This window comes from Sesamum indicum, linkage group LG4 (assembly GCF_026168435.1).
Source record: "Sesamum indicum cultivar Baizhima isolate 11 linkage group LG4, ASM2616843v1, whole genome shotgun sequence".
Classification (NCBI taxonomy): Eukaryota; Viridiplantae; Streptophyta; class Magnoliopsida; order Lamiales; family Pedaliaceae; genus Sesamum; species Sesamum indicum.
In genome coordinates this window covers 2,017,144-2,045,115 of record NC_142660.1, presented here as the reverse complement: position 1 = coordinate 2,045,115, position 27,972 = coordinate 2,017,144, and the positions used below count along the sequence as shown (strand labels likewise).

The 27,972-nt window shown below is 33.4% G+C and overlaps 4 protein-coding genes across 15 annotated transcripts; 3 read left to right on the top strand and 1 right to left on the bottom strand.

Annotated features, from left to right (window-relative positions):
• Positions 1–3,478: 3,478 nt before the first annotated feature.
• On the top strand, positions 3,479–9,308 carry LOC105160062 (transcription factor MYB124-like). 12 transcript variants are annotated; one of them, XM_088879839.1, is made up of 14 exons: positions 3,479–3,604; positions 4,210–4,264; positions 4,416–4,567; positions 4,682–4,728; positions 4,838–4,894; positions 5,028–5,100; positions 5,462–5,517; positions 5,619–5,801; positions 5,881–6,059; positions 6,217–6,362; positions 6,699–6,841; positions 6,915–7,129; positions 7,227–7,372; positions 8,528–9,308. In XM_088879839.1, the coding sequence occupies exons 3-14, from the start codon at positions 4,478–4,480 to the stop codon at positions 8,636–8,638; spliced, it is 1,446 nt and encodes a 481-aa protein (XP_088735965.1). In that variant the 5' UTR covers positions 3,479–3,604; positions 4,210–4,264; positions 4,416–4,477; the 3' UTR covers positions 8,639–9,308. The 12 variants fall into 12 exon arrangements, with proteins under 12 accessions (XP_088735965.1, XP_088735964.1, XP_088735961.1 ...); XM_088879838.1 differs by lacking the exon at positions 3,479–3,604 and adding an exon at positions 3,723–4,051; XM_088879835.1 differs by lacking the exon at positions 3,479–3,604 and adding an exon at positions 3,723–4,055.
• Positions 9,309–10,434: 1,126 nt separating this feature from the next.
• Positions 10,435–13,291, bottom strand: LOC105159936 (UDP-galactose/UDP-glucose transporter 3). Its single transcript, XM_011077164.3, has 7 exons — positions 13,074–13,291; positions 12,670–12,767; positions 12,454–12,584; positions 12,296–12,326; positions 11,729–11,832; positions 11,332–11,453; positions 10,435–11,004 (listed from the first exon to the last, which is right to left on the bottom strand). Exons 1-7 carry the CDS (start codon positions 13,175–13,177, stop codon positions 10,596–10,598), a joined length of 999 nt encoding a protein of 332 aa, XP_011075466.2. The 5' UTR covers positions 13,178–13,291; the 3' UTR covers positions 10,435–10,595.
• Positions 13,292–18,918: 5,627 nt separating this feature from the next.
• LOC105159935 (tubulin beta-5 chain) lies at positions 18,919–22,341 on the top strand. Its single transcript, XM_011077163.3, has 4 exons — positions 18,919–19,075; positions 19,909–20,307; positions 20,455–20,724; positions 21,365–22,341. The coding sequence occupies exons 2-4, from the start codon at positions 19,914–19,916 to the stop codon at positions 22,042–22,044; spliced, it is 1,344 nt and encodes a 447-aa protein (XP_011075465.1). The 5' UTR covers positions 18,919–19,075; positions 19,909–19,913; the 3' UTR covers positions 22,045–22,341.
• A 1,078-nt stretch (positions 22,342–23,419) lies between these two features.
• LOC105160060 (uncharacterized) lies at positions 23,420–24,587 on the top strand. Its single transcript, XM_088879904.1, has 2 exons — positions 23,420–23,907; positions 24,020–24,587. Exons 1-2 carry the CDS (start codon positions 23,805–23,807, stop codon positions 24,139–24,141), a joined length of 225 nt encoding a protein of 74 aa, XP_088736030.1. The 5' UTR covers positions 23,420–23,804; the 3' UTR covers positions 24,142–24,587.
• Positions 24,588–27,972: the final 3,385 nt, after the last annotated feature.

The window sequence follows — 27,972 nt, the reverse complement described above, 5'->3', positions numbered from 1 at the left end:
CAAGATATAATCAGCCCCTTTCCTTTTCAGTCCACATGGCATCCAATTTGGTTCCATATGGAATGCCATGCCATCAAATTAATTGATTTTATTATTATTTAATATCATTAATGTTAAAAATAATTATATTATTATACTCATGACTTAATAATAAATATTAGTACTTTTGGCTGCACGCATTTTTTGCGAGCACATAAAAAAAATTATAATGTTTGATGACGAAAAAATAAATTGTGAAACAAAAAAGCATGGTGAGAGAATGTAAAAGAATTTATTAGATGAAAGAAACATGACGTGGGAGAGAAAAAAATGTATTATAATTATGGATTTAATAAAAATATAAAACTTTATAATAAAAAAACATGGAGAATTTAGATGTGAGAGAAACAATGGAGTAGTGAGTGAGAAAAAAAATTATAATTATGATAATATTAAAATCACTATCCTAACCAATTTTTCTTAAAAGAAATAAATGAATTAAAGTACAAATTTAGGTATTCAAAAGTTGGTACATAAAAGGTTTTATTTTATAATAATTAGCCGATGTGGCATGCCGTCCCTGTGTGCATATGATAAATAATATCTTATGTTTTAAAATATATTCTGAATAAAAATATATTATATATAAATCAATACATCATATTTCTAAAAAAAAAAAAGAAAGAAAGAAAGTAACAAAAAAAAAAGAAAATCAACTTAGGGGTATTATAACGATAAAATCGATGTTGCGGTATCATAACTGCCATTTATGAGAGAAAAAATTATTTTCCTTTTATATAGTATAGATATAAATAATATAGATATTATAAGTGAAAAAATCACCCTCAAATATATAATACTATATATACGTATTATAAAACGATATACTTGATCTTCCTATGATTAAAGCATTTGAAAATAATTAAAATATATATATATATATATATATATATATATAACTTCCTCAATCGTAGAAATATCTCGAACTCTATGTAGTACATTGAGTAGCCTAGCAATAGGTTGGTAGTATAATTATCTCCAACGACTTATATATATGCTACAATATTATTTAATAATGTCATTTTAGCTACCTTTCTTAATCAATGGGCTTATAAGTTTTGAAAAAAATAAAAAAATGATTTTCGAGACTATTTTGATGGAGTGGAGGGCCTGAAATGTCTAATTAATATCAACAAGTAGTGTGTAACTTTAGCTTTCATTATTTGTCTTTGAATTTCATACCTCATTGGCCGGCTATGGGACACCCCACCCCACCCCCCCTACATACTATTTCTCTATTTTTTGAAATTGAAGTGAAGTGCATGAGTTTGAGGTTAGATAGAGACACAATGTTAGGTTTGGGGTCACTTTTTTATCTACAATTTTGATTTTCTATGGTTGACAAATCCAATAATAGAGTTTGGATATCTATCTTGAATGAATTCATTAATATTGAGAGTGAGAGCTCTAATTGGTTATTGGTGGATGATTTGAAAAACATGCTCTTTTCAAATATTTGTCCTTTTTCTTGTTTTTGTTTTCTTTTTTAATAATATGTTAGTGTGAATGATCCGTTAATATATATGTGTTGATTCGATTAGCTAATTTAAATAGTCGAATGGGCAGTATCGTTTCACAAAGTAAGTTTTTTAGGATAGAATCGAGTTAAATACGAGCCGATTTTTATAATCGAACGAGTTTATCATCCCACAAAAGTAAGTTTTTTAGGATAGAATCGAGTTAAGTACGTGCCCATTTGAATAGTCGAACGGGTTATATCGTCCCATAATGTAAGTTTTTTAGGATAGAATCGAGTTAAATACGAGCCCATTTGAATAGTAAAACGTGCTTGATTTTGAGTGTGCTTAATTCTTCTGTAATAATTATGATTTAAACTGAATATTTTATGATAAACAGAACTCCTGTGTCAAATTCAAGAAGAATCGTTACGTTGTTTGTTGCCCGCCTATTTTTATTTCATCAGAAACTAAACATGAAAATTAGATGATCGATTTCATGTTGAATCCAGACAATAAATAAATAGTACATATTAAAACATGGAAAATAAAAAGTTATTAACAACAAATATATACTCATTAATAATTGATTAGAGTAAATGAATTTTTATTTACCTTTCTTTTCTTCATAAATAATAATAATAATAATAATAATAATAATGACAAATTAGTCCATTTTTCTAATCTACTTGGGACGTGCTTGATCAAGTATTTATCTTAACCAGTGAAATTAAAGTGATTGTCCAAAACAACAAAAAGTACATTTTCAAATAATTTAGACCATAATTTATTGACAAAGATTTAATAATACTGTAAAACAAATTTCTGACAGTCTCACAAAAAATCATCCTCAAGTCCCGGACTGTTTTTCTTACGCGGCAGACACAAAATCTTGACTTTAACCAAAAGTCGTATTTAGTATATATTAATCGTCGTTGCACACTGTCCCTTCAAACATATAAAAAAGAATTATGATATCAAATAATGAGATAAAAGAAATTTGGGAAAAAAAATAAATTATAATTATAAATTTTAATAAATACGGAGAAGTAAAGTGAGAAAGAAACATGAAAGAGTGGGTTGATAGGAAACAAATATAATTATAAAATTATTAAAAAAATATTAAAATTATTATTATTATCAGTATTTTTGTTAGGAAAAAATATAAGTCAAGAGTAAAAATGAATATTTATAAATTGGTATGTCAAAAGATTTTTTTCATAATAGTATAGATATATATATATACACACATTATTATATTTACTCAAGGTTAAAAATTCTAATCATCAATATTTACAAATATTATCTGGACACTGATTTTGGAGAGATTTAAAATTCGTATCAGGGCCTGATTATTTAAATTTAGATCCACTTAATTTCAATTGAATTTCGAATAGAATCTGTTTTACTCGTCCCGTTGTCATCCCTAATACGTCTAAAGGCCCCCATGTGTTTCGGTCACTCTTTTATTTTGGCAATTACCTAATATATCCCTCACCATAATTAGTGGGCAAAAAAGCACAGAAAATTTTGACTCTAATCCTCTATTTTTCAAAATCAAGATAGAGAAAAAGTAAATTGGAAAGAAAAATCTGAGGGCATTCAATTTTTTTCCCAAAAGAAATTAAAAAAGAGGAATTATTCACACTTACTCATAGTAGACAGGTGAATGGTCAGAACCAGGCTGGACAGTGCACCAAAATTTCGGAAATTACAATAATAATATTATCCTACCATTCTTTATATCACGTGGCTTGCAACCCCCAAACCCCACTGATGTTTTTTTAAAAAAAAAATCTAATTATTAAAACAAATTTATTTTTCTTGAAAAGTATCATCATCTAAATAAATAAGAGATATATACATAAAACATCCCAATACTGTATTATTGTGATTTTTTTATTATATTATAAGTATATTACACTTTCTTTAGTTAATTTGATTTTTGATCCGACCAAGAATATAAGATGTGAAAGAATTTTGAAAGAGTTTGGGAGTGTGAAGTGAAGTTATAGTTGAGTCATGAAGATTGTGAAGTAGTTGAGGATTCAAAAATTGGGCAGAGGGAGACAGGAGCAGCAGTTGTGTCTGAATATACATACGTATATGTAAGAATTATGGGATTGGGAGCAAGAACACACACCACACACACAGAGACACATGAGAGAGAGCGTGGAGTGTGGGGTTAGTCTATCTCATTAATTATAGTCTCATGGATTTCAGCGTTATTTTATTTACTTCTTTTTTCTAATAATCTTTTTCAAACTTCCCCTTCATACCCGCGCTCAAAAGCAAGAATCCGTTGATTCTTTTTTTTTTTTCTTTTTTTGAAAATATATTGAAATTCAACACCATCCCACATTCCCATTTTTCCGAGAGAGAGAGAGAGAGAGAGAGACTCCCTCTTTTGGGCAGCAAGAAAGAAAGCAACCCTCATCTTTTGAAACCCATAAAAAACTATCCCATCCCATGTTGTTGTTTTCTTAAATATAATTATTTTTAATATATACGTTCTTGAATTGCAAGTTCTATACTCTTCTTTCACAAATCTCGAGGCAGGTATTGAGGTGGTACATTTTGACATGAGCTGTGTTTGTCATTCCATATACATATATATGTTGTAAAGATTTTCTTCGTCAAAATCTTGGAATGGAATCCTAATTAGGAGGGTTTTGATTCTTGTTTTTGAGTTTGTTTTACTGTTTTGTTCCAGAACAGCAAAGGGGATGAAAAAGGTCAGAATCCGAGGCAAAATTCTTGGTTAAGCGGTGGGTAAAAAGACCAACTGTTTGATTTTTTATTGATGCTGTTCTGTTCCGTTTTGGGAGCTACACAGCTTCTGTAAAGAGAAAAAGACTTGATCTTTTTTCTAGGGTCTTGTTTCTTTTCTCTTTGTTATATAATAATACTCACTCCCAGAAAAGAGTCTTTCTCTTGAGCATGCAAGAGGGAAGAGAGAAAAATTACAAGTTACAGAGAATATGAAGAAGAAAGTAAATAATAGCACTGATGCAAATAATGGTGAAGTACCAAAGCAGAAGGAAAGGCATATTGTTTCTTGGTCTCAGGAGGTGGGAATCTAATTAACATTTTGATTTTTCAATGAATTTTTTGGGTTTTTAATTGCTGGTTTGGCATCATGTTCTTGATTTAATTGCTAAGAGTATGGCTTGTTTGATGCTCAGGAGGATGATATTCTAAGGGAGCAAATCAGGTTACATGGGACTGAAAAGTAAAGTCTTGATTCTTTGGTTATTCTTGGTGTGATAATATGATCATTGGGTGTGTTTGAAGTTTTTGGTAATGGATGAGTGGAACTTATGAGTGTACCTTTGTGATAGTTGGGCAATTATTGCATCAAAATTCAAGGATAAAACGACGAGGCAATGTCGAAGAAGGTTGGTGAGACATCAATTACATGTCTACATGCTTCTTCCTCTGTTTTGCGTGTTGAATTCTCTTATTGCCTCGTTGCTAATAGTACTTTTCTGATTGTTGACTTTATTTCATTTGAATTCTGCTGATACATAGATGGTTCACTTATTTGAATTCTGATTTCAAGAGAGGAGGATGGTCGCCTGAGGAAGACATGCTCTTATGTGAGGTGAACAATTTATGTCCAGTTCTAACTTGTTTTCGATACTCTTTCACGCTTGTAAGATGGGGATTTTATGAATGATATTTTCTTAGAATGTTTTGTTTGTCTACAAGTTGATATGTTCTTTGTGCTATCATTGAGTGATTTTCCGGAACTGTTTCTTGATTGCTTGCTTCCTCTTTTAAATTTATCTTTTTCATTAGATGTCTTTATTGATGACTATGTCATAAGTACATTTATTATTTGATTGGCATCAAGCCTAAGGGATAAGGTGGATACTGTTTAAACTTCTGTACTCTGGAAGTCAACGAAAATTTACATTTCATATTTGTAATGAATATGATCTAATCATTGAAGCGGCTCTCAGGCACAGAAGATATTTGGAAACAGATGGACGGAGATTGCGAAGGTAGTGTCCGGCAGGTAAATATTTGAAGTACTAATTATAAATCTCCCACTTGTTTGGTGTATTTGTTGATGTAGGCAACCCATAGTTCTAATGAGAAAAATCATTTATCTCCCAGAACTGATAATGCTGTGAAGAACCGGTTCACCACTCTGTGCAAGAAGAGAGCAAAACGTGAAGCTTTAGCAAAAGAAAACAACACTCTTTCTTACATCAACTTAAACAACAAAAGGGTTGTATTTCCAAATGGGCTCAATATAGGAATAGGATCTGAAAGTGCTCCACCTCTTAAAAAGATAAGGTACATTGAACTTTGACATCTCGTTTTCAAATATGTTACTGGGATCAAGAGCCTTACGTAACTTTTATTGGTGATCTAGGGCCTATATCTCAAATACAACAGAAAGCCAAGAAGGTAAACTAGCTGGTGAATGTGCTATTGCAGATCATCTACTCAGAGCTCCATTTGCAGTACTAGCTCAAAGTGTCAATGCTTGTAAGTTTAACTTGCCAACTCAGCTGCATGGGAGCCAGATAAAGGAGGCGTCAACTGATGGATGTGAGTTCAGAAACCAGCAACTCTATTTGATAGGTTATGAGTACCTAAAGTCAAAGGAAATGGATGAGAAAACTAGCTAATCAATTAAACAACATGACAATTTAGTGTGGGTTAAGTTCAAAATTAAGATGATTTAATTTAATTTTTGCCCATGCAGCTGAAAGTGACAGGACTCAAGGAACATTTCTTAGGAAGGATGATCCGAAGTTGCTTGCTTTGATGCAACAAGCAGCATTGCTCAGTTCACTTGCGATCAAGGTTAATTCGGAGAAGACAGACCAGAGTCTTGAAAGTGCTTGGCTGGTAAGTGGGAAGAGCTTGATCTCTCTCCAAATCTTGTTGCAGTAAGTCATACTGGAGTATGCTTACACTATCACAATGATTCTGACATATTATGGTCGTGTGTAATTAAAGAAACTTATATGTGGTCCTTCATTAGATCCAATAATGACAATACAAAGATTTCGAGATTTCATCAGAATGTCTAAACAGAAATGTTGTTCACAGCAGAAAAAAGTACAGCTTAACAAGTTTATGGTCCCCCAGAGTGACCTCTTTTCTCCTTTTTAGCCTGCCCACTGCATTTTTCATGGCAATGGTTGCATTTTTATTATAAGCTTACAAGATATTCATGTCCAGACAGTGCAAGATTTTCTGAAACAAAACAAAGAAAGTGATCTGCTCACATGCAGAAATCCTGATACTGATTTTCAATTTGAGAAGTTCAAAGAATTGGTGGAGGATTTAAGAAGCAGCAATGAAGGCAGTAGACCATCTTGGAGGTAACTTAGAAGGCACACTGAATTCAATTTGAGTCTTATTTTCCTCCACAGTATCTAAGTCATAGTCTTGCAGGGAACCTGATCTATATGAGTCGTCCCCAGCCAGCTCTGAGTACAGTACAGGATCAACTCAGCTGTCAAATGTGCCAAGCGATAAATCAGAAGAATGTCAAGCTGAAATTTGTGTGCCACATCAGAAAACTGGCATGCAATCAGATCAATCAGATAACCAGAAGGGTCTTGCTGAGGAACATGGAATGTGCCATACTGCAAACACAAAAAATGAAGGTACCCAAGTAGCATCTTAACATGAAGGTATCTCATCTTTAAGTGGGTGGAATACCGATTTTCATTTCAAGCTAATAATATTTCTATTTTCATGCAGTGAACATGTTGACATGTAATGACATAAAAGATGATAATGGAGTATTATGTGAATATTCTAGCACAGAATTTGGATCCCCTGTTCACGTGACTCCAATATTCAGAGCATTGGCAGCAACTATTCCCAGCCCAAAATTTTCGGAAAGTGTAAGAATCCTGAGCTTTTGATCTATCTGGGGTTAAAAGATTTGTTGCTTCAAATTATCAGTTCATCTGCTAGACGTGAGCTTATTAAATATGCAAGCCAGTCAAGGTGGCTGTGCCATGAGAATGAATTCTGCATATGCGGCTGAATTGTGTGTTGCAACTCTATAGAGTTAGATACACAACCATAGTTCAGCTAGAAAGATTCTTTTATAGTATCCACCCAATGAATTCTGTGAAGTTATAATTATTAAGCATTCAGCTATAGAACATTGGTGGTCTGTGGTCAACGAAAGAATGGAAGTGCATATTGCTTTTTAATCAGTGGAATAAGGATATGATGGGACCACCACTTTTCTTCTTATTAGCTCACAAGAACGTGCCAAATCAGGACAACATGAAAGGTTCAACCAGACAAGTTTAAAACAAAGCTAATAGGCTGATCTGATGTTGCAAATCTCATTCTGAAAGCTTTTGTCAGATTCTAGGGCAATACACTAGAAGTTTCGGCAGTTTAAAGTTCTACCAAGAGTCTGGGCAAGGGAATAGTATAGAGAATGTCAGTAACTTCCTGCAGTGCAAATTTCAGAGTTTTTGTTTTTGCACATGGGTATGAGATTTTATTAAATAATTTGTTATTAGGCATATAAGAGCAATATAGCCTCTTTCGAAGTCGTTCAGATGTCATTATTTCTTCGTTGTCACTGTTTTAGGTGCGGAAAGTTCTTGTGTTTGCACATCAATGTTGTCAATCGTAAATGCATACTTGCCACTCAATACTGATGACTAAGACTTCTATCAAGAATCAGTAGTCAAAGTTTCACCAGTTTCTGAGATGCCCAGGTCGTGAATCAGTATCAAACTTGGTCGAGGTTCTGAATTTTATCGTCTAAAACGATAAAGTTTATGAACCACCATGAAACATGCTAGTTTGCCTTTTGCATAATCTTTTATCCTGCAATATATCTTCCTAGGAGCAGGAACTTCAGATTTCCATAACACTGGGAAAACCAAAGTACCTTTTGCATAAATCACTACTTTTATATCTGGTCCTATAAAACTTGATGCCTCTACAGATTGATGTCTCATATTACTTAAATACTGGGGGTGAAAGTCGTTTTGTTTTCTTATTGACTGTTCTTACCATGCATTTTGCAGGAAAAACACTTCCTCATGAAAACACTAGGAATGGAGTCAAGTTCCCCAAGCCCAATCACCAATCCTTCCCAACCTCCACTTTGCAAGAGGTCCCTCCTCCATTGTCTGTGACCGGTCTCATGCCAGTTCAGAATTTACAGCCATCAGGAGTTTTCGTAAAGTGTAGAGCTTTTCTTTATTCTTTTTGGGGTTCTTTGTCCTTGGATTGCAGCAATCTTGACCTGAGTTTTTCCAGAATGGGCCTGCGAAGATCTGCTTTTGAATCTAGGGTGCTATGGAGCATCCTACTTTTTCTTCCGAAGATCGACCGCTCCCATCTGCATCCTCGAGTTTAGTTTCTAATACTCACATTGGTTCCTGTGTGCGTTCTTATGGCGTGTCATTCTTTTTGTTTGTTTCTTTATGGAACTTGGATACGGCTATCCACTGTTCCAGTAAAGTTTTGGCTAGATAAGCCAAATGTACAGATAGAACCAACACTAGAAACTCATAGTTATTTAGTGTAACTATACAGTGGCACCTCGCCAAGATTACCCATTAGCGATTAAAAATATGAACATAGAAATGAGGAAGAGAAAGAGAGAGAGAGAGAGAGCAAAAGTGGATCAACTCGACCATCTTTTGCTGTGTTTTAGTGTGCAGAATACTATATAATAAGTTTTTCCATGGTGTTCTAGAGCTGCTCTTGATTTACATGAATTACTGGAGTGGAGAATGTAATAGAATTACTGGTGTGCAGACATGTTTGTCTTCTTATCTACTCTACTGCTTCTCCCAGAAACACGCCATTGCTTTCTGGAAATCTGAACCAGTAACGCATATGAAATACTCAAAAACAGAAGTATAAATTGAACTCGAAAACATAAGCTGCAAACAGGCAGACTACTCAAAAGCTGGACTGAAGCAAACTACTTACAGAGAGTAAAGTTTCATGCTTATCTTCTTTCTTGGAGCCTGGACTCCTGTGAAATGTGTATGACCTGGAAGGGGTTGATCTTATGGGGAAGAAGAGGGGACTGTTATTTAAGTTGGTAAGCGGTGGGTGGTGGTGGAGGACAAGTGTGATCATCACCAAAGCAAAAAAGCTACTGGTAAGAGGGGGGGAAACCTGTACAAATTAAAGTTGGCTTATGCTGCCAGACACTTGTTCAAGATTTAGCTGTGAATTTACTGAAAAACTTGGATTGATCTTGAATGTCCATCTTCAAGTGGGTTGAATCCTGTGGAGAAATTAGTAATTTGGATGCTTTTCATGTGCTCAAAACCAAGGGCCTACCAGTGAGGGACCTCAATTATCTAAACCAACTTTAACCAAGATTATTTCATGCTGGTCCACCTCATTAATTACTGCTTCATTTTGCTGGAAAGAAATGGATTCAACATTTGAACTTTATTTCTCCTAGTGAGGAAACGTACACCTCTGATGCTCCTCTCATCTGTGAATTGTCATTCTAAACGACGATTTCTCTTTAGTTTCTGCTCAAAACAGAGAAATCCCATCTGTGCCGTTTTGCAGAAAGAAGCCCTTGACGACAGGAGTAGTGTCCATATCTCAGTCGCCAATTCCTATCCTGGAAAGAGGATCTTCACATCTTGAATAGCCTAGAAATCTAGAGCTAGAATGATGATGGTTATAGAATTCAATTCCAAGTGCCATTACTAATATCGAAAATTAGATTGGATTTCAGATTACAACCCTATTAATACTCATATTTGAATTGAATTTTAATCCCATTCAGTCCCAGGATTCAATTGGCTGAAATAATCAAGCAAAACTACCCTGTAAATTACAATTGTGAATTTGCCCCCATGCTTTCATCTTCATTATGATAACAACTGCAATAATTGGATCATAGAAACGTTTTCATACTCCAATGAGGCGTCTCAAGGAACTAGCAAGAAAAACATGCAAAAATGCCATTCATGGTATATCTTTATAAAAAATCTATTTCAAGTACATTGACCTGTGCTGATAATACAACCACTATGCTTTAAGGGTTACATCGATATCTTAAGAGAATGGAAACAAAAATTGCTACATCGTAGTATTAAACATTCATGAGCTAGCTTATGTCGACTTCCTTTTCTTCTGTGCTCTCTTCAGCTTCTTCCATTTCAGATAAATCTGGTATGATAAACCAGAGAAGACCATGAAAACACTCGCCCATTGCTTCTCAGAGAGGGGATTTCCACTCAGCAGGGACGACACCACTATGCTCACAAATTTACGAGTTGTGGTTATGGTTGTGTTAGTCAATGAACCAAACCGACTGATGGTTAAGAATATGAAATTCTGGCCTACTGCACCACACAGGCAGTAGAGAAGAATGTCCCATGCTACTTCGGGATGCTGCTTGCAAAATTGAATTGCATCATACCCAGTGGCATTTGGCCAGCCAAACATGAATATCATATTGTAGATGGTACCCCATAAGTTCATTCCAAGCATTATATTCCACGCACTTGTCTTAGGATACCTGAATAACAGTCAATATTGATTAATAGCTGCTCAAACTAACCATATGGGGTAAGTAATGTGTCTGCATCCACCACTACTATATAGAACATTTAATATAGTTCATAATTGTAAAATGGTAATTTGGTGCTCTTAGTGGGCAGATTGAGGGGCTCAAAATGTGCAGCCGGATCATAGAATCATACTCCAATAGAGAGATTATAATACGTAGCCTCTATTGATTCTTTAAACTTGGTAGAATTGGAACAATGTCAACTCAAGACTTTGTCAACTATCTTCTTTAATTTCTTTATATGGAACTCGAGATAAGGCAACTAACTCAATTTACCTGGCCGTAATTGAATCCTGAGTCGCATTGGTAAATCCATCAAAAGCAAGGTTCAGAAAACAAAGCCCATAGCCAAGCGGAGCATTTGGGTTTGCTAATTTGCTGATCGTCTTTGAGCTAGTCTGTAATCAACAAAAGCATGACAAGATTAAATTGAGAAACAGAGTCTCCATTGTTTGGTCCAAGCTGATACCCTCATCAGGCCCAATGTTCAGACTAAGTGCTGCTTAATGTTGCATGTTTCATTTTCTGAAAGATTTAGAATTTGTTCAACACCCTTGGACTTGTAAATGATGGACAAAACAATACAATGGGTTTTCTGTGCATTAATATAGCCCTGGTTCTGGAAGGAGGATGTAGCACATGCAGAAGAAGACAATAGCAACCACATACTCACCTTTGAGAGTGCAAAAGTGGATACACCACCAGCAACAAGCAATGTGCAAACATACTCAGGAAAGGTATATCGGATGCCATACACTAGTGCGCCCATCAGCATTACTGCACAAGGAGAATGTACATTAATAAGAAAACAGCTGTGATTTTTTTTCAAATTTTATCCCGCGATTTGAAGTTATTATGAGCAGGTTCAGCTAATCATGGCAATTATCCTAGAATTGGCATTTATACACTAATTGTAGAAGAACTACCATGTGTACTAGATAATGTATCAAACTGAAGCCATATCACATAAATGAGGTCTCAATATTCTTCTCTGTATTTATACAATTTTAAAAGAGGTTCGAGTTTTACTTAATTTCTTTCTAACAGATAAATAGATCTTTCAATTGCAACCAGTCTAGAGTAAGCATGAATCTCATTCAGTTTTTTCTCAACTCCTAATTGAAGCATCACGAATTTTAGCCACCATACTCGGTTCCCTCTAACAGCCTTCTTGCTTGAATCTAAAGAATGTGTATAGACTCAGCCATTCTATTGAAAGAACAAATCATCATCAACTCACCTGGTATCATTTTCGAGGATTTTGCCAGCACCTATAAATGAAAAATTTAGCATTAATCCATAATGCTCGAAAAAAGACCTCTATATGTGATGTTAATGTCCACTCCAAACCTAAACAAAAAGGCGGAAAGAGGCAACAATGTGATAATGGGGACATGCCTGAGCCGGATAACTAATGTACTTCAATGCTTCAATCCCCATAGCGGGTCCAATTGTGTTTGTAATACCAGCACTCCAATAACTCAACCAAGGAGCACCACCATTTTGACCGTTGGACCAAATCTTAATCACTACTCAGAAAACACACCATACCAAATAAGCATCCGGACATAGAAAAATGTGATTCAACAGCCAATGGGTACCTCATAAACTTACTTAAATACGACCATATCAGGCACACTACATTCTGAGCGAGGTTCAAGAATGCCAAGTGCTCAAACCTCTTCTTATCAGGACCGAATCTCTTTGTCGACCTAAACAACATATTAACCAGAATGCGAATCAAATATTCAGACACTACAAAATTTAACACATACAGAGACACAGAGCAAGCACATTGCATGATCCTAGGCTAAGAGCTAAACTAAAATCACCAAAACCAAAAGCTCGAGAATCCCCAAGTATCCTCAGATCAGAAACCCCAATATTTTTCAAATAATTACTAGTTCTTAAAAGTTTAGTACTGGAGAAACAACATATTTACATCTAGTACATCAAGACTTGCATACGGCAATCACAAAAGGAAATTGAAGCTAACCGTATGAAAATTAAATGCTTACACAGTCTCCTGAAGGACACCTTGATAAATATAAGCCGCCCAAATTCCTGCGACACAAAATGCTAGGAGAAATACGCGGCGGAGTCCGGCGCCGTGAGACTCCATTGCAGCAGAAGATTCGCCGGAAACCACCAGATCGCCGCCGTGCAAAATCTACCGTAATCGCAGGAGTTTAACATTATAATGAAAAATTAATATCTCATCATCCAAGATAGTAACTTCAAATATTATAGTTATTATATTTAAAAAATGTATTATACGACGAATTATCGTCAAAATATTATATGATTTCAGATTATTAGTCGATGTAAAATTATGAATTGAATACATTTTGTACTTTTAAAGTATGTCAACCTTATCAATTACCCTCTTAAATTAAAAAACAAAAAATCACATAACCCCCAAAATTTTGAGAGTATCCTTCAAATTAAATGAAAATGGAGAAAAATATCCATTACTATTAATAATTTGTTATATTCACTTTAATACCTTTTATAGTAAAATATATAGATAATTTGATTTCAATATTTATTGACTTACAGTGTCAATAAACATATTGATAAGATCAATGTCAATACTTTGGATTATAACAAATTTATAAACCTGTCTTTGTGCATTGCCCAAGATGTAATTTTAATGACAAAAATGTTGCAAGTGGTAGTTGAGCTTACTGTTTTAACATTCAAATGTCAAGTGAGGTAATTTAAAGATTAATGAAGTTTTGTTTTCTTAATAATAACTCTATTTCACCCCTCAACCTAACCCTACGTTCGATATCTTAGGCCTGTCAATCCGGGTCCAAAAATATTAGCCGAAGTAGGTCTCGGGTTCATAGAGACCCGCCCCGATAATATATAGGCATTGATTTGTTCTCGTCATTGATTGTGGAATGAGGTAAATGGTAAATAAATTTTTAATTATATATTTTTTTACTTTATTTCGGTAGAATAAATATTAATAAAACCTTATATTTTTTGTTTGTTTATTGTAAGATATTTGTTCAACAGTTGAAGAATTAAAAAATTATCCAACAATTCTTGACAAGAAGATAAATGATGATGTTGTATTATTTTGATTTGAGAATTTATTTTTGGACTTGAATATTTGAGGAACAAATTTATTTGTAACTGATATGTTGAATTTTTCTTTTTATATTTGTACAATAAATAAAAAATAAAAATATAACTGGGTCCACCGAGTTAGACCCACCCCGATAGGTTTTGCACTAGGGTGGGGCGAGTCCTGGGTCTGTCCCGAAGTTAGTGGGACGGGTCCCAGGTCCGTCACGAAGTTGGCGGGGCAGGTCGTGGGTCCACCCATGCCCGCCTCGTACTTGCCCCCATGTCATCCCTAATTGGAGGGGGAATTTATTAAAAAAATGTCAAAAAAAAAGTTAGTAAAATAGGGTAAAATTAAAATTGTTAGAAAAGTAAGTGGCACCGCGGTTACTGACCGCGGTGCTACAATTTTTTATTTAAAAAAAGAAGCTTCTTTGTGTCACCGCGGTGACATTGGATTTTTTTTAAAAAAAAAATTTAATGTGTCACCGCGGTTCGAAATCGCGGTGACAAATTTTTTTTTTTTTTAAAAAAAATTATTTTATTTTATGACGAATTGTTGTCAACTTCTCGTTAAAATTTCGGTACTATTATGGCGAGTTGTTAGCCATCAAATATACCGTTCGATTCTCCTTGATGAGACGAACATTTCCCCACAAACAATTTCAAGTTTTATCAATTGTAAATAATTAATTTTTAGCACGAACATCGCACTTTTCAGCCGTCGATTCGCCGCCACCGGAGCGACCCACGATCATGAACCACCGCCACTGGACTCGCCTCGACCTAACGGTTCTAACGAGACCAACCTACTTCAATTTTATTAAATATTTGTTAAGATATGAAAATTTGAAGTTTTTTCGTCGAAAATTCGCATTGAAGCTGTTTGCTGCCATTTCTCCACCGTCATGACAAATCACAGATTAAGACCATAGCCGTTCGAATCCTGTCGTCCAGACGATTCCAACAAGACTAATCTTGCTCAATTTCATCAAGTATTTGTTTGTTCAATTAAAATACATATGTTTTAAAATAGTTATAATTTTATTAAATTCTATTTATTAATTAATAATACTATTTATAATTAATTAATAATACTATTTATAAAAATAATTAATTAATAATACTATTTATAATTAATTAATAATTAACAATTAATAATACTATTTAGACCAGTCTTGCTCAATTTCATCAGGTATTTGTTGAGATTTGAAAATTTGAAGATTTTTTCACAAAAAATTCGCTGAAACTGTTTGTCAAATTCATTCTTTTTTTTGGTTTGTTCAATTAAAATACATATATTTTAAAATATTTATAATTTTATTAAATTCTATTTAATTAATTATAAATAGTATTATTAATTATTTAATTAATTATAATAGTATTATTAATTAATTATAAATAGTATTATTAATTAATTAAATAAAATTTAATAAAATTATAACTATTTTAAAAATTGAACAAACAAATACTTGATGAAATTGAGCAAGATTGGTCTTGTTGGAATCGTCTAGACGACAGGATTCGAACGGCTATGGTCTTAATCTGTGATTCGTCCTGACGGTGGAGAAATGGCAGCAAACAACTTCAACGCGAATTTTCGGCGGAAAAACTTCAAATTTTCATATCTTAACAAATATTTAATAAAATTGAACTAGGTTGGTCTCGTTAGAACCGTTAGGTCGAGGCGAGTCCAGTGGCGGTGGTTCGTGATCGTGGGTCGCTCCGGTGGCGGCGAATCGACGGCCGAAAAGTGCGATGTTCGTGCTAAAAATTCATTATTTACGATTGATAAAACTTGAAATTGTTTGTGGGGAAATGTTCGTCTCATCAAGGAGAATCGAACGGTATATTTGATGGCTGACAACTCGCCATAATAGTACCGAAATTTTAACGAGAAGTTGACAATAATTCGTTATAAAATAAAATAATTTTTTAAAAAAAAAAAAATTTGTCACCGCCGTTTCCAACTGCTGCGACACATTAAATTTTTTTTTTTAAAAAAAAACCAATGTCACCGCGGTGACATAAAGAAGCTTCTTTTTTTAAATAAAAAATTGTGGCATCGCGGTTGCTCTAACAATTTCAATTTTACCCTATTTTACTAACTTTCTTTTTTTTGATATTTTTTTAATAAATTCCCCTAATTGGAGAGCAATACTTAGATCCAAACCCATTCTGATAGTTATTATCTAGACTACTACTTAATATATTTATATTATATTCGAACTGGGACACATACCCATTAAAATATTTTTGTTAGGTATGGATACAACCTATACCCTAAAATAATACTCGTGGATATGAATATTGGTATGAACTAAATTTAATACTGAAAAATGCACTTTTATTTGTTAATTTAAAATGATTGAATTTGTAAACTTTTGCTAAATCAAAATGACTATTTGTACAATCTAATTTGAAATAATTATTTTATATTTAATTAATTTATACTAGTCCAGTATTAATTTATAAACAACAGATAAAATTTGAAGTCAAATTGGTTGATATATTTTACTATAAATAATATTTTTGTCCACTTACGTTTAATTTAACAGTCAATGATATTTTTGTCAATTTTATATTTAATTTAACCAATTATCTCAAAGATAAGGGGTAAATGAACGATTTTTTTAGTTCAAAATGATAATTAACGAGAATGATATACTTTAAAAGTGTAAAATTTATTTAATTCTAAAATTAATTTATCATTTGCAGCAATAAATTATTGGGCCAAAATAATAATGATTATTATACTATGATTAATTGACATTAGACCAACAAATACAAAAGGCTACAAAATTTTTGTCTGTAAAATGTGGTAACAAAAATTCAAAATTTTGAAGTTAGGTCCCCTTGATTTATGCATAGGTTTTATGAAAAGAACAACTCCCACTTTCTTGTCCAAAACCACAAATGAATTACCATGACCCATTATTTTAAGATATACCCAAATGTTATTTTCTTTTTCCATTTTTTCAAAAATAAAAAAGAGACATATGTAAATGGGGTTTAATGCAATTTTTTTTTTGATGTGATAGCAATTTAATTTTTTGTGTGTTTTTTTATAAAATGAAGCAATTTACCTCATTAGCAATTTAAATTGGTTTATTTTGAAAAACACATAGTGGTAAATTGCTGTATTTTTTAGAATATAGGGAGGTAAAAAGTTGCTATTTTATTTTCATAGGGGGTTAATTCACTCATTTACAATAGTACGAGAGGATTGCTTGTATTTTTCCCTACGCAAATGTACAAAAGTCATTATTTGACATTTTTTTTTCTCAATAAAGTATTGCTAACTATTTTTTCTATACCATCAAACGTTGCGATTTAGCGACAACAATTTCACATTATCGTATTAATAATGTGAATTCAAATTCTTCTTATTGCGTTTGAAATTTTGATTGGCATATCATTAATTGTGTGTCGTTGATTGCCATATAAATTGTTTGGTGTGGTTAGATATCACTTTTATATTTGTTTGTCTTTCAATGATGGGTGTTTTGATTTTGACACACTTACCATAAAATACAGTCTCTCAGGATGTATTTAGATTAATAAATTTATATTTAAGGGAACGATTTGAATAAATAATTTTAAATATTTTTATTTAAAAAGAATTTATCAATATTAAATAAAATACAATTTAAAATTAAAATTATACAAATAAATTTAAAGAATTTATTGTTAAGGATTTGAAATCCATAATGTAAAATCTTTCAATCCAAATGGGTTATTTCTTCTGTCATCCATATGTGTTTTTTTTTAATTATATATAAAAAATAAATTTTGTATACAAAAAGACCCATAATGAATCATTCCAACCCGTGGGATATTATTATACTTTAATAATAATTATTATTCTATTTTAATAGTAAATATTTATTAGATATAATTATATAATACTGATGATTAATATATAATATTGTGTCGATAGTTGTTGCATACAAATATTTAATACTAATAATTATAATCAATTTAAGAATAAGGTAAGTTACAACGACCCCCTAAGATTTGACACAATTACTAATATTCTTCCTGATGTTTGATGAAATTATGTAATATTTAGATGGAGGTATGAAATTATCAAATTTGCTCTTACCGTATTTTTTGTTTGTTTTTTTAGAATTAAAAACTTATAAAGAAATCCAATGGAATGGATGAAATTTTTTTAAAAATTATAAAAAAAATTATACACTTAGTTTATAAAAAAATAATTTTTTTTAGAATATAAATAAAATTATAATTTTTAATCCACAATGGTATTTTGATTAGTTTACCATAAGAAATTGATGAAAACCTATCGGATTTGACTAATTGTTAGACGGTAATTAAAATCAGGAGGGTATTCATAATTTTTTTAAACAACGAGAGATATTTATAATTATGTCAAATCTCGATAAAGGTAATTTTAATTTATTCTTAAAAATAATTAATTAATAATTTCTTGTAGATTTGCCAAAATTTCAAATTTTCGGGGATGGGTCCCACAATCAAGTTTCTCCACTGATCTAATCCTGATTTTGAATTTTGCAGTGTTGCTGTAGGGGCAGACATTCCGTGCACTGCTCGCCACTGTAGAGTGTAGATAGTCAAAGGGTACTTTTGTCTTTTCTTAAAAGGGCATATCCGTCACATTGATACATCACGCACGCTTTTGAAAAAAATGAAATCCCACTCTACCCAGCTGTCCGATTCCATCTCAGCCGTCTATTGTCCAATCATGCGACGTTGATATAACACTAGAAATAGGAGGGAAACAATACGAGCCGTAGATTCTTCCTTCCTCATATATAAAATCCCTCTTTAGGGCTATCATTTTTTCACACGCTCTCTCTCACTCGCTCACTCACTTCCTCACTCTGTCTCTGCCATCGATCGGGCAGATATTTTTCACTCTATCGTCTCTTGGAATTTCGTGTTCCTTTCAACAAATTTACAGGTAACTTGTCTCTCTCTCTCTCTCTCTCTCTTTTGATTTTAAATGGTTAGATCTATTTATTGCGTTTGCATTTCTTAAATTTTTATGATAATTCTGGTACTTGTGAGTATGTATTTCGGAATTGCTTTGATTTCGTCAATTTCGCTTTTGTAATTAGGTTTGGACTAGTTTTGATTTCTTTGGTCTGGAATTTTTAATTGTTGGTAGATCGACTTTGTTGAATGTGCAAATGCGTGTAGATCGAGATAATTTTGTAAAATGGACTTTTTTGTTCATCATTTCAGCTGTTATTTTGTCTAGCATTGCTGTATTAGTAATTGCGTTTCTCATATTCAAAATGCTCCATATGTATGTGTAGATCTGGTGAAGATATGAGATAAGGTATTTATTTAATGTAATTATGAGTCATTTTCTGTTCCGCAAGATCTGTTGAGAAAATCAATCTTTATTTTTACACTTGTATGGGATCATAACTATGCTTTTACGTATATGTAGTTTTAATTGTTATCCTGTCAGTTTTGATGGTGAATCTATAGCTCATTTCAGATCTTTGATTTACTTTTGTTATAGATGATTTTGACATATGCTTTTCGTTTGATCCAGTATGTATTGATTGAATTGAATTTTAGCACTATATTTCAGGAAATATATAACTGAAATATTAGCAACAACGGGAGAAACTTGTGATTTTTCTCTTGAAGCAATACAGTATATCCTTCAATTTTTATATGAAACAAACATTTTCCTTTGAATTTCATTGTTGTTTATTTACATAAAAAGTATGTTGTTATTGATGGTTCTGTGTTCCTTCCTAATATATTTCTTTAATTCAGGAAAAATGAGAGAAATCCTTCACGTTCAGGGAGGGCAATGCGGTAACCAAATTGGTTCAAAGTTCTGGGAGGTCGTCTGTGATGAACATGGCATAGATCCAACTGGACGATATGTTGGAACATCTGATTTGCAATTGGAGCGAGTCAATGTGTACTACAACGAAGCATCTTGTGGCAGATTTGTGCCCCGTGCGGTGCTCATGGATCTGGAGCCTGGAACCATGGACAGTGTCCGCACTGGTCCATATGGCCAGATCTTCAGGCCAGATAACTTTGTTTTTGGTCAGTCTGGTGCTGGAAACAACTGGGCCAAAGGACATTACACAGAGGGTGCTGAACTGATCGACTCAGTTCTTGATGTAGTGCGAAAGGAGGCGGAGAACTGTGACTGCCTTCAAGGTAAATTGCTTAAGCTTGAAGCATGGTGAAGTTGTGAGATATTTTTATTTACCAACATCAGGATGACTATCTTGTATCAATTTCGTAGGCAGAGTATCAATTTTACCATCATGGGCCAACTGACTGAAATTTTGCATCACTTTATAGGTTTCCAAGTTTGCCACTCGCTTGGTGGAGGAACTGGTTCTGGGATGGGTACCTTGCTTATCTCAAAGATCAGGGAAGAATACCCCGACAGGATGATGCTGACATTCTCTGTGTTCCCTTCTCCTAAGGTTTCAGATACAGTGGTCGAGCCATACAATGCCACACTTTCAGTGCATCAACTTGTTGAGAATGCAGATGAGTGCATGGTGCTTGACAATGAGGCCTTATATGATATTTGTTTTAGGACACTCAAACTCACCACACCTAGCTGTAAGTATAGTTCACACTGCTTGTATTTCTTTATGCATTCTTACTGGTTACCTGGATATTGTCTCAGCTTATCTAACTTTTTTCAGCTGTTGCTCATTAAGTTCTTGGATCCTTTCCTGTCCTTTCTTTCCTGCTCAAATAAAGAGTCTATTTATGATGAATATAAGATATCTGTGAAATTATTAGTGATTTTGCTGCTATAGATAGGTGCTTTCACATTGAATTCTAATTAAATGCATGTAACTCCCTAATTATGTTGGACTTCATCAGGCACAAGTCATATGCTATGGGCCTGTGATGTTGTGATATTTAGTTGTATTTCGACATCTCTCCATTAAGTCTCATAATCACCAGACATTGATATTTCTAAAGTTGTGGGTAAAATACATCCCCTTAGCATCTTGTGCAAGGGCTCCTCATCATGATTGTTATGTTATGGGTCCAAATGACATTCTGTAGATCAGGACTATCTCAATAAATTTTATATATTTCATTTGTAGCTTGATGCCTTCCTTTGTGAATGCTAGAATTGGGTGGCACGTAAACTGATTACCCAAAAGAATGCAGTAATTATGTTCTTTTCATTAAGCATTGATATAAGAATACCTGCTTACACCTTTGCAATTTCTTTCTGGTCCAGTCGGTGATTTAAACCACTTAATTTCGGCAACCATGAGTGGGGTTACATGCTGCCTCCGTTTCCCTGGCCAACTCAACTCTGACCTGCGAAAGCTTGCTGTCAACTTGATTCCATTCCCCCGTTTGCACTTTTTCATGGTGGGATTTGCTCCCTTGACATCCCGTGGTTCTCAGCAATACCGTGCACTTACTGTTCCAGAGCTGACCCAACAAATGTGGGATGCCAAGAACATGATGTGTGCTGCTGACCCACGCCATGGACGTTACCTCACTGCCTCGGCCATGTTCAGGGGCAAAATGAGCACCAAGGAAGTAGATGAACAGATGATCAATGTCCAAAATAAGAACTCTTCTTACTTTGTTGAGTGGATTCCAAACAATGTGAAATCAAGTGTTTGTGACATCCCACCAAGAGGGCTATCAATGGCATCAACCTTCATTGGAAACTCAACTTCCATCCAGGAAATGTTCAGGAGAGTGAGTGAGCAGTTTACTGCCATGTTCAGGAGGAAAGCTTTCTTGCATTGGTATACTGGTGAAGGTATGGACGAAATGGAGTTTACAGAGGCTGAGAGCAATATGAATGATCTCGTTTCTGAGTACCAGCAGTATCAGGATGCTACTGCTGATGATGAAGGTGAGTATGAAGATGAGGAAGAAGAGGGCATGGAGCACATTTGAGGAGACGGGCCATTGCAACTCCCCTACGTGATATGTGTTTTGTCTGTTTCATTTAGTAGAACTGGGAATCCTTATGTCATGTGTTGTGTCGGTTATATTCTGCTGTTGGAGGTTGAAAACTTCTCAGTTTTCTGCACTCCCACTCAGTAGCAGCCACAAGAAAGTGGGGGAGACTCTGATTACCATTTCGTGCATGGGGAGTTCTAGTTTCTGTTATATTTTTAAAATTCGAGAGTTGTTATTCATATTGCATAACTTTGTAGTCAAATTTGTGTTATGCTATATTTTGTTATGCTACTTAGTGTTCATAAATATGCCATAACCATATTGTGCTGTTGAAGCTTGTTAATGTTGGATTGTAGGAGCCCGTATTTGCTGACACCTTCTCTGCGGGTAGTTATTCATAATTGAATGTTACTTGGTGCTGATTAGTTTGCATAATGTAAATCTAAACTTGCTGTCGCGGCTCAAATATATCAAATTGGTATTATGCTTTGGAGTGGATTTATATTTGTTAAGTGATTGATCTGCAGTGTAAATAAAGTATTACAAAAAATCAGATATAGTTACACTAGAACGGTTGCAACTCGACAAAATTGAATTTGAATTAAGTTTGTTTATTGCATTCTCATTTACTCCAAGAATGTTTAATAAAAAATATTCTTGTTTACATCATGCTCTTACTGCTGCCCCATTTTTGTTAGAGAGTGAAAAATGCATGTGCAGGATGTTGTTGTGCAGTGGATAACATGTTTTGGCTCTATGATTGAGGCCATGTGCCACAGATGGAATTTTCATGTGCAACAATGTGCTCTCATAATCACCGCACAACGTGACGAGTTTGGACCGCATTGCATTCAATAACTATAAACTCCCTTATCCGTCCGTCCGTGCGTACTCTACACACATATGTATATTCTTCCCGTTATTTACCTTCTCTTTTATTCCCCCAAACTATGATTGATATTTTGTACGTATGACCGTATACATTCATACTACAAATTATTTAAATTTTCAAATAAAATCATCATGTATTTTAAGAACGATATTGTCAATTTATATTAAAAGAGGTAATCTCATAATCTAACTTATGAAATTATTGATAGATCTAATTGGGATTTTTTATTGGTGCACACATGGTATTAGATTTTTCATAATATAAATAATATGGACAAAAGTGGGAACACCCAACCGTTTAAAGTTCTCAAGTTTCAATTAATTTTCTTTTTGTAATAATTGTGTAAGAAGACCAAAAAGCCCTACTTAAGGGGGGGGGGGGGGGGGGGAATAAAATGAAAAAAGGCCCTCGACCACTCTAGATAACGTATACTTGTAATTTACTGATATTGGACCCCCATTGGCTCCATTACCATAGATGTCTTTGATTTCTTTAAGAAGGTTGGGGGGTTCATTTCAACTGCAGTTGACAATACACATCTCTTCTCTCTCGTTCATACAAAGCAAAGTATGGGTAACTTCACATGCATTTGGCCCATTTGGAAACCGTGCGCCATGTGCAAAGGTGCAGTCGGCAAACACATAGACATACACATACATACATGTATATATATGTATGTATGTATTTGCTTCATTATTACATGATGATTAACCACGCAGCTTATGTTACGGATCTTGCCTTGGGTTGGAGGCACACCCCCCCTCCCTTCTTGGTTCCTACCCTTAGTTCACAAACTTCCCCACATTCCTATATAAACCAACCCCTCATCATTCCAAGACAAAGACAAGAATACATATGAAACATGGCTTCTTGGGTTCGAACAATCACTTCGCCCTTCAGAAAAGCTTGTACTTTCTTCAACCACAACCACCACCACCACAGGGACACTAAGAAATCCCAACAAGGTACGTACTTTCTTGTACTTTTTATGATTTGGTGAGAATTTCTAGTCAATTAGTACTTGATTAACTGTCTACGTGAGTAGCGATTAACGTTGTTGTGGCTGGGCCGGTGCAGGCGGGCAAGAGCGTCGAGTAATGGACTTGCACGGTGAAGTGATGGCGTGCGCGTACGAGGACGTGCAAGTCATGTGGTCGATCTTGGACAAGTCCAAGCACAGTACCTGCAACCTCAACTAGTTCTTGATTACTACTGTAATTTTTTTCAATTTGTAAATACTTGGTCCGATATCCAGAATCTTGTCTGTGTGTGTGGCTGGATGAATATTTGAAGCCCAAAGACAAGCTGGTCGATCAGTTTTAGTAGGGCATTGGTCGAACAGTAGATCTGTCGACATCGATAGGAAAGAGAATACATATCAGCCATGATGTGATCTGATGATCATCCTAATTAATCCCCAGTGCATGGCTGATTGATTCTTTCACAAATTAGTGGGTTTTTTTTGTTGGTTTTTGGAGTTGAATCCCTATGATCAAATGAGAATCATGGTGAGATTGTTTTGTGATTGGATTGATTAATGGTGTGTGATGAAAGATAAAGGACTCACTGTTCTTGTTTTGTTTGCCAAAAGGGCATGTTTGAAAGCCAGGATATATCAATAAATATTGAGGCTTAGTTCTTGTGAGATCATTGTGTTCTCATTCACACATACCAGGAAGCCTAATTCAAATCGAGTTTGGTCGAATCTGAATTAATTATATGATAAGTGTAATACATTTACAGTATAATTGGTATATAATTAAAGAAAAGTGATCAATCACATAATAACTATATGTATCATACTTACTTTATACTTGATTTGATTCCATCAATCTTTAACTTGAGAAAGAATTTTACTGCAGGTATATGATTCCTTACATTATTGAATGTTTAATGTTGTTTGGATAAGGCAAAAGTCTGTGAGTGTTGCTGTGTCCGTCCCATGTTCATTTATTCCTATAATGATGATGATTTTAGTGATATATTTCATCAACTCATGTAAGAGACCTTGAAAAATGATGGGTGCATATGAGTGAAGTTTAATGCATAACTTTTCAGACCCTTGTCAGAATCATAAACTAATTTACTGTTTTTTAAAATGATTAAATGAAAATCATATATATGAGTTTTTTTATTAATTGCATTCCACACGAATTCCGTCGTCCACGACCATTTATACGAGTTTAAAGCTATATATGATGCGTGTACAAGACATGACAGTACAAACACGATATAATAGAATATGACACAACTCGAAGCAGTTGTATGGGGTGTTTGCAATAGCTGCTTTTGTAATACGAATAAACTGTAAGTTAAAGAAAAATTCTTACCCGAATCAAGTTTGTCCGAACTAAATCAATCACAAAGCAAGTGTATCACACTTGTTATGTGATTGGTCACTTTTCCCAAACCGTATACCAATCACAGGATAAGTGTATTGTAGGGTTATCAAACTGTATGTCAAATTAGTCGAAAAAAGACTAGAATTATCTAAATTTTGATATTGTAGGATTAAATTGTAGAAATAAATTCGTGTAGGATCAAAATTATTAATTTCCTAAGTTATATGACTAAAATAAAAAATTTCCATCTTAATCTATTACCAAAATATGTGCTCAATCTCAAATGAAACATTACTTACACCATAACAATTTACAATCATGCATTAATGTTAAATTCTCATGCTTAAAGTAAATGTGAATACTATAAATATTCATGCCTACCATATAATATAAATCTAATTAAACCTCAAAATCAAATTTAATTAATTTCAAATAAAAGCATGAATTAAAAACTTAGATATATTTGATATATAATTAAATTTTTTCATCAACAAAATATTTTATGATTAACGTCGTTATCGCAAAAACTAAGATAAGTCGAGAGATCAAATAATGTTCTCATTAATTATCACATTTATGAACAAATATTTTCTTACCATGCACCCTTTCCTATTTATATCTCTAAAAACATATATATATTATTTAATTGAGCGTATCAAATTATGAACGTAATTCTTTTTGAAAATTAAAATACAGTGGAAATAGAGTACACGACAGGTATAATTCACTCGTTCATTAACGGCCTTTAGAAATTAAATTCAAATTAATTATTGATGTACCTTTTTTACCCTTATGGTTGGTGAAATTTACAGGGAATTTATCTTTTTATATAAAGCAGAAATGTCTTCTTTGGATGGAAATAAAAAGGGCAAAGATGGGAATAAGAAGAAAAGGGAGAGGCAAAAGCAAAGCAACATAAATTTCCTGGTTTGCAGCAGATTCAAATCCAAGCAAAATAAGAATAAGAGCCCCAGGCCTATCACCAACATAGCCTTCTGCTCTTTTGTTGAGGAGGCCTCCTCTGATGAACACTCTCCTTCAAATAAAGGTCATTTTTTTCTTTTTAAACCTATAAATTCTTTTTAAATTTGGATCGTGTTGATGTCGTGTCAGACACGTTCTTCGAATTCAATTCTATTTCTTAATACATTTTTAGGAATAATTACATTTATATTCCTTCATTTACGATTCATTTATACAAACCGCTCCTATCTTTTATGCGATTACAGAAACCATCACCGACAGTATTATATTAATGATGTTGGCGTTTCGAGGTGGTGTCTGCAATTATTCAAAAAGTCGAGGGCGGTCTGTATAAATGATATTAACCTTTTTTTATGGATGTATGTGTAATTTTTTAAAATTCAGGAGTGGTTCATGTAAATATCTCATAGGTCAGGGGGCGTCAATATAATTATCCTTGTATTCTGAGAAAAAATTAAATTTTCTCTTATTATATATTTTAAAGATTCTTTTTATTAATTTTAACTCCAAAATAAAAATTTTATGTGTATTTATAATATTTATTAAGAGAGACATTTCGGGTAATTAACCTTGGTTTTTAAATAATAAATCAAGAAAAGAAAAATAATAACCAGAATTTTCGTGAACTAAAATACCTTCAAATATACTTATTCTTCTGCGAGATCACTGCTTCGTTGCAAAATCAAATAAATTTAATAGAAAAGAATTAAATTATATATATACATCGAGTCTGCGTTTATTGCTAGTACATGCATGTGTGTGTATGCACGTAAAATATAGGTACTTATATAATACAATAATGAAACCAAAATCACATCATATTTTAAAATTTTACAAAATTATTATATTAAAGTTTCATATTTATATCATATTTCTTATTATTCGATTCGTATATATATGCTTCACTACTTATTGCATCATTCATCAATGCAGATGTGAAGGATAAGGACGAGGACGAAGAAGGAAAGGACGACAGTAAGTTAGAGTTTGAAAATACTACAGTCCAGAATTAAACTTTTGCTTAAAAAAATCAGCTAATTTTTAACATCAATAATGTATCAATCTTATACCATACCTTATAATCTTATTTTATTTTTTAATGTTATTTTGCTATTATAGTTTAACAAAATTACAAATAACTCATTGATATTAACGATTGTTTAACAAATTTCACCTCGTGACAATTTATTATAAGGGAATATTTCTTACACGATCGTTAAATTCAGATAGTATTTATAAATTTTCGAATAACAATAATTAATAGGAGAGCCCGTTGTAATTTACTAAAAAAAAAATACGGTAAACTTATAAATTCAATCACATTGAGATATGGGGAAATAGTTCTTTTTAAATCAGTTAAAAAAATAATGTGAAATAATGTGATATGGGGAAATACAATATGACATTGATGAAATCAATTAATTGTTAATAATTATGACACTTTTATTATTTAATATTTATCACATTGGGAATTTTCTTGATTATGTGAAATAAACAATATTTACATAATTATTTGATTTTGGTTTTGGGCCTCTTCTACTTGTTAGCCATGTTTGAGCTTTAGGCCCATTTAAATTAAACCATGTACATTGGGTTTCAAGCCCAGTCCAATTGGGGATATCATCAATGGTCATACCAAATTGTGAAGTGACCCTTTAAAACAATTAGAAAATGACATATAAAAATAATTATAACAATTAAATT